Source organism: Filicampus tigris, chromosome 1 (assembly GCF_054856515.1).
Source record: "Filicampus tigris isolate MCC_2025a chromosome 1, RoL_Ftig_1.0, whole genome shotgun sequence".
Lineage (NCBI taxonomy): Eukaryota > Metazoa > Chordata > Actinopteri > Syngnathiformes > Syngnathidae > Filicampus > Filicampus tigris.
The window spans coordinates 5691152-5698554 of NC_141217.1; the positions used below are offsets into that span (position 1 = coordinate 5691152).

The following is a 7403-nucleotide window of genomic DNA, read 5'->3' on the forward strand; positions in this document are numbered from 1 at the left end:
TCTGCGAAATAAATCACTGCAATAAACAGCATCATTTACTCAATTTTATTTCAAGCGTGGTTGCACGGAACAAAATCATCCGAATCCAAATAGATTTTTTAAGCAGACCATATACATTTACTTTAAAAATGTATCTGGATACAGATCATTTTATTTTGTGCAACCACTTGATGAAATAACATTTCGTAAATTCAACCATTTTTCCCCAGTGTAATTCAGTTGCATTTTACTTTTCAGTTCAATATATTTGGATTTAATATTTAAGAAATGTTTGTTTTTAAAGATTTGAACACAATTTTTATTCAGGTTTTCTGTGCAATCGATTTTAATTAAATCATTGGTATGCTTTTTTTATTTCTAATTTTATGTTTAAGCGCAGCGCTAATGTTCAAACTGTATAGCGTTAAAGTGGCTTACAATAATATAACTGTCTTTGTAGGACTAAAACGTATGCCTTGTTTTTGATGACTACTTGGGCCTACAATTTTAATGTTTCTCATGACAACTTGGAGAGTTAAGTATTTTTCGAGGTGGTACTTGGAGTAAAAAGAAAAAAGTGTGAGAAACGCTGTGCAGTCTAATTAACTTTAGACAATCAAAACATTGGATATGCCTGTAATGAGAACTTAGATACCGTATGTTGTTATCAATGGGTGTCCGGATAGAGCAGGATGCCCAAGTTCGGTCCTCGAGATTCCCTATCCAGCCTTGTTTTCGATGTATCCCAATGGCAACACACCTGATTCAAATCATCAGGCTCGTTATCAGGCATTTGCAAACGTTGCTGATGAGCTGATCATTTGACTCCTGTGTGTTGAATAGGGATACACCTAAAACAGGCTGTGTAGGGGCTCTTGAGCACATGACCCCTGGGATAGAGGATGAGACTGAGGTGGTGCAACTGACCTCCATAAAAGGGAATAGCAGGCCGACAGTGAAGTTGGAGAGCCAGTGGACAGAGCCTGCCACCATGAAGGCAGCGGGCCTGGCTGATTGCCGGAACATCTCAGTGGTCACCACATAAGGGATGGGACCTGCCAATGGGATCAGCCAAAGCGGGAACATTTGAGACAAGTGGTCAATCCTCAAGGTCACAGTGAGGGTGTCCATTTGGAAAGTGCAAACGAATGCTACCCAGGGTAGCAGTCTAAGCAGGGGCAGGAAGGGGCCTGGCCCCCTAAAATAAATGTTGTGCCCCCCAAACTGAACCCCCAAATATGTCATAGTTCACATATTTTTATTTTCTCATGCCTCTCTCCTCCGCTCCACTTCTTACTGTCTTAATGTCTTGCTTGCTCCCTCAAATATAAAATATATCAAGTTGTTTCTCATGTTTTGCTTCTCAACTCCGCTCCATCTCCCATTTTCACTCTGCTCAGAGTGTCGGCCTGCTCCCGGCTCGCTGTGAGGGATATCTGTCTGCAGCGAGCTGAGACCCAACTTCCAATCACCCTTCAGTATGCAAATGAGCCAGCGTTGTCAGTTGGACATGGTAAAAGCTGCTGGAGCACAATGACCCCCTCAAGATTTGTGGCTGCTCCCTAATACAGTACATGCCTGTCAAGACCCAGCCTTGATGCTACTATATCCACACTCACTGGGTCCGATAGCATGGCCGGTGATGTAGATGATGACACAAGCGATGCTGACGTTGGGCATCCATGTCACACTTTCCTGTTAGCACAAGCAGGTTATGTGCCATCTTCAAAATTAAATACAGTCCATCACAATACTCATTGCAAAACGTTTGAGTTAACGTTTTAACACGATGATACAAGTTAACCACTAATGTATTGTAAAATATAATACGGAAGTTGAAAAGTAACTCGATCTTCAATTTACGGAATATTTTGGGTGTTGCAAATTTGAGGTTCCACTACTGTATATGTTTCTGGACTGGTGAGCACGAGCGTCACGCCGAACAACTCAAGTCATTCTGACAATGAGCACTTGAGGGCAGCAGAGCGACATGAGCTGAAGGGCCTTGAGGCACTGTCCGGTCAAACCTGAATAGTGAGAGCGACTGTGAGCAGGATACATGCGCCACAACAAATCCCAAACCCACAGAGGAGAAGGAGCCGTCGGCCTGAGGCCTCAACGATGAAGACCTAGCGTTACAAATTTCATATTAACATATTTTTTTATGAAAGAACTACAGCTCTCGGCTCAAATGAAGAATACCTACAGCCGCTATGGTCATGACGACATTAACGGCACCGGTTCCAACTGTGACGTACTGGATGTCATTCTCCGCTACCGCTGCGGTGGCATATATGCTGTCTGCATAGTAGTAGATCTACGAGAAAGAGTAGATGATTTGACATGAGCAGGAGTGTAACAGCTGTTGTCAGTGTCCATATGTAAATAAAGTGAACCCCTGTTATAAGAAAAAGCCCTTCCAGGAATGGCAAAAATCATATGCCTCTTGGTTACCAACTGTTGCCGACTGTCAAAATAAAATCAAGGAGAGAAAATCTCCACCTTCCGTGAACTAGGATTGCCAATGGCATGCAGTAAGGGACTTCATGGCCTTCTCTGCTGGTGCAACCACGACCAGAAGCACGGACATGAAACAGTCATCATTTATTTCCAACAGTCTTTTGTCTTCATTTCATAGCGTGTGTCTTTGGCTGCCTAGCTTCATTTGTGGCTGAATTTCTTTTTTGTCCAATCACATTCCAGTTTATATGTGTTGCCATGTAAATGTGATTTGCTCTACTCCTGAGTGAAATGGCTGTCTTATTTTAACCAATCAAATTTTAGATTCAACACTCTTGCACCTCGAAAAAGGCTCAAAGTGACGTCAGCATTTTTTTCAGCCCCTGATTGGTTCAACTAAATAGCCTACTATGATTAGCTGAGCTTGAACCCCCGAAACTCACTCACTGAGGATTGCTAATGCTAAAAACAAAAATGACAACGAAACAACATGTTTTCTCCTCTGTGCTGAAATCTGAAAAAAAAACAATCAGACGGGATCGCCCAGACATTCCCACTTTCGTTCCACAGATGAGGAGGCCAACGCAGGTCTCACCGCATTCACCCCCGACAGCTGCTGCCCCATGTTCATGACGATGATGGAGACCAGCTGCCAGCGAAGGGAGCGCTGGGAAAGCAGGGGCAGCACAGACAAGCGGCCTTCTACCCTCTCCGACTGGTCTTCCAGACGCATCTCCGAAAGCTCTTCAGTCACGTCGTTTGTGCCACGCAGGCTCTGTAGCGCTAAGGGAAGATGGACCCTAAACCCTTGTCATGTTCAAACTCACTTCACATTTGCAAATCACCTTTCTTGGCCGTCGTCTCGTCGCCCCTCTGGATGAGCGTGTACCTAGGGCTCTCCGGGAAGAAGGGCAGCAGCATGAGCTCAATCGCGGCAGGAATGCCAGTAATGCCCAGCAGGAGGGTCCAACCTGAACAAATACAGGAACCGTGTCGGTTTTGACTCGGGATACTGTCAAATTTTAGACCCATTACCAAACTGACTTTTACAAGTATTTCCAAAATTCTGGGAAAATTGGTGCATAGTCAGTTGAAATCTTTCTTGGGTCGAACATAAGGTCATGGAGGTTTTCCAGTCAGGTCTCCAGATGCTGAGTAGCACAGAGTGAGTAATGACATCTGCCTGGCTAATGACGCCGGAGACTTATGTGTGTCGCGTTTTGTTGGACCTGACTGCAGCGTTCGATACTGACCACAGCAGAGATGGGAAATCCAGGTCCAGAAAGTAAAAAACATTTACAGCACCAGGTGGGCATTAATGGTAGGGCTCTCGAGTATAGTTTACATCTTATTTGGCAGACAGAGCATTTTGTGTTAGCCTTTTGTCCAGCCTGGCGGAAATCAAGGTCTGGGTGGCAATGAACTTTTTTAATTTCAATGAAAAGGAAATAGAAGTTATGGTGTTTGATCCCAATGGCTTTTGTACATCCCACCATCTTGACTTGGGCCCCTTGGCTCCTTATCTAAAGCCAACAGTCTCAAACCTGGGTTTTAAATTGAACCAGCAAATTGGTGCTTTTGTTAAATCCAGCCTTTTTCATTTTAGGCGCCTGGCTAAGTTAAAGCCTCTCCTTTCTCAACACAATTTGAAAACGTTAATCCATGCCTTTTTACATCTCGGTTGGATTACTGTAATGCACTTCATTTTGGAGTCAGCCAGTCCTCCCTCAAGGGAGGTCCAAAATGCTGCTTCTCGCTTACCAACTAGCTCTTGGGGGGTGGGCGCACATAACCCCAATTCTGGCCTCCCTTCATTGGCTTCCTATACGTTTTAGAGTTCATTTTAAGATTCTTTGATTTGCATTCAAGTCTTTAAAAATGGTCTTGCCGCACCTTAACTCTCTGAGCTCCTTCAACCCTACGCACCTGCCCAATACCTCAGGTCAACGGACCAGACGTAACTGGAAGGGGGACCGAGGACCAAGCGGAGCCTCAGAGGGGATCAAGCTTTTTCCGTCGCCTGTCCCTCTCTTTGAAATGCCGACAAACGTTAGGCAAGCCTTGTATGTGTCCATTTTTAAAACTCGTCTTAAAATACAATTTTATGCGATGTCTTATGACTAACCCCTGAGACTCTCCAGTGCTTTTGTGTTTTCTGGTGTTTACTGTTTTTATGTTATTAATTTGTTGTTTTAACTGGCTTAGTTTTTATGACTGATTTTTACTTTATATACAGAACTTTGTATGTAGCTGCGGTTGTTTTTAAAGTGCTCAGTAAACAATGTTGAATTGACTTGAGTCTAAGAACCGTATAACGACTCCAATATGCATGCTAGGCCAGGAGTTTTCGATGTCACTCCACGCAAAACATACAGTAGTACCTCGGAGTTCACACAAAAAGGTGTGCAATTTGGAGTCCAACAAATCTTGGTTAAAAAAAATATGCCCTCCAAACAACACGTTTTGGAGATTTGATCGCCAGAGTGTGACATCACCTCATATCAAGGTGTCAGCGCACCTCATAAAAAATAACCTTTGCATGTGAATCCATGAGACAGAACCACTCGCTAAAGACATCAACCACAGAGTGTTACCAGGGAATGTTACGTGTATTTTGACCAAATAAATACACAACAAATGCATATGTACGTGACATGTATAGTACTGTGAATGTGTAGTAGTAGTGTCAACCTGTGCTATTGCCCAATAGGTTTCTGATTCCAAGCACTTGGGCACTGAGGATGCCGATGGTGATGAAGAGCTGCGGTACGATCCCGATGGCTCCTCTCAGGTTTTTGGGAGCGAGTTCACCCAGATACATGGGCACCACGTTGGATGAAAGACCTGCACACAAGCACATGAAACTCAAGACTCATTCAAATGGTTCTTCCGCTGGGCTTCATTGTGTTCAAAAAAGTCAGACCTGCGCAGATGCCCACTATGAACCTCGCCATGATAATGATTTCAAAGGATTTGACCAGCTCACTGACTCCCATCATCAATGCGGGGACGATGGAAAAGATGTTGTTGAAAAGGAGCGTTCCTTTTCTGCCAGGCAACACAAATACCGTTTGCATTGATTGTGATAAACATGAACACTTACGAGACACAGCATTACGTTCTCCTGCAGCGTGTAATAAGGTCCAGTATGAGAGCAGGTCGCGAGTTTGCCATCATCAATGCACACAGACATGCGACATGATTTGTTACAAATATTGTATCTTTGTTCATCTATCTCTATATAGTGGAAAGCATAATGACTAGCAAATGCTCTACCACGAGATAGCAGAAAGTACTTGTGTGCCCACTTCTTGCCATTCAAAACCAAGACGTCATGCCACGCACAGCCAACATAAATTTGTGAGTAAATTGAAACAAAATCTTCATTATTTCAGGTTTTTTTTTCTCCAGAACGAGAAAAAAAAAACAACTAAAAATTGGATACCTGCCATTGCGAGGGAAGTGGACAGATCAGATATACTCGATCAATCTGAGACGAATCTCATCAAAATATGACCATCACATCAAATTTCTGATGAGACCGTCAAAACTCAATCGTCAATATTATACCCTAGTGTGACACTAGTGTCAATTTGTGCTTGTTTCAAAGTTAACACGTAGGTCGTTTCACTGCCATTTGCTGCCTCATTCACTTACGAACAGACATTCAATCAGACGGGCCGCTCGCCACATGTTTACATACATACATTATTTAGATCATTAAACAAGACAATACAATTGACCGAGGGACTTTCGCGCATCTGGCTTGTTGTTGTGTATTCAGGTAACACGATGACATTACCAATTCAGGCAAATAGATAAAGGATGATGGACCTAAATCAGAATTGTGGGGCGAAAGGTCTTTGTAATATTTGTTTATGTGCCATACAGCGTGTCCTACGTTTATCTTACCACCAACCCAGGGCGTAGGCTACCTTTCGCCCAGTCAGCTGGGTGATTGTCTTTGCAGACCGAAGGTTTGTTCCAATCCTCGTATCCCATTACATGGGACAGGTGGTTATGCTGTTGTCTCACGTGCATCCGTGTACCTTCCCAGTTTGTTGACCAGCGGGGCCACCATGAGAGAGCCAAAGAAGCCTCCCAGAGGGTACATCGACACGGACAGAGACCACAGCAGAGTCAGCAGGTTCTCCCCCATCGGTTCAGTGTAACGCTCGAGGAAGGTGACGTTGTAAAAGTGCCGCATGAACTGAAGCGGGAACAAGACAGAACTCTGCATGGCAGAAATGCATCAACACAAAAGTGTGTGCGTGTGTGTGTTTCTTGCAAGGTTACCGGTGCTGGAGAGTTGATGACCGCTACGTTGTATCCATACTGGAAGGATGAGCCAAATGCAGATATGAGTGTGGCCAGTGCCAGGACCACAGTTAATCTCTACAATAGATATAGAAATGTTTTATACATTATTCATCATGATTACAGCATTGCATACTTGGATTAATGGGACGTGTGACACTCACCCCGCTCGTCTCCGGCTTTGCCCATTCCTCATTGTTCACCATGGCTGTTTTGTGTCTCGCACACAATGAATAAGAAAAAGTGCACTTTGGTAAACTGCACTTGCGGTTTCTGCCTGCCCTTTGAACATGTCATCATCGCAGCTAAAAGCTGCAATTTGTTTATTGCTTTCATGTTGCTGATAGTGCTCACTCGTTAGTCTAGCTAGGTTAATCAGTTGTTGCGCAATATATTGAGGATACACCCATTACATAAATAAGAATTGTAATAGAACCTGTGAAAGCGGCAAAACTGGATTAGATCTGTTTAAAAATATTGACGAGGAGCATTAATTGCTCGGCTGACACATGCACGACTGAGTCCCCCTGCCCCGGAGATAGTCGTGACGTACGTGTAGGTAGTGTAACCCTTAAAAGTCGCTCTTCCTTATCTTCAGAGGCCGTGGTATGGTGGGTTACAATAGAGGTTTGACTTTATGTATTTCT

General features: G+C 43.8%; 1 protein-coding gene across 1 annotated transcript in view; it reads right to left on the reverse strand.

Moving 5' to 3' along the window:
* slc2a5 (solute carrier family 2 member 5) overlaps positions 1-7403 on the reverse strand; it is a 9820-nt gene extending 2417 nt beyond the window's left edge. Inside the window, exons 1-11 of the mRNA XM_086048822.1 lie at positions 6921-7403; positions 6736-6834; positions 6489-6649; positions 5363-5487; positions 5131-5283; positions 3285-3410; positions 3035-3246; positions 2186-2296; positions 2007-2108; positions 1599-1674; positions 907-1034 (exon numbers count right to left, since the gene is read on the reverse strand). Coding sequence (XP_085904948.1) covers positions 907-1034; positions 1599-1674; positions 2007-2108; positions 2186-2296; positions 3035-3246; positions 3285-3410; positions 5131-5283; positions 5363-5487; positions 6489-6649; positions 6736-6834; positions 6921-6962 — 1335 coding nt within the window. The 5' untranslated portion in view covers positions 6963-7403. The remainder of the gene's footprint in view (positions 1-906; positions 1035-1598; positions 1675-2006; positions 2109-2185; positions 2297-3034; positions 3247-3284; positions 3411-5130; positions 5284-5362; positions 5488-6488; positions 6650-6735; positions 6835-6920) is intronic.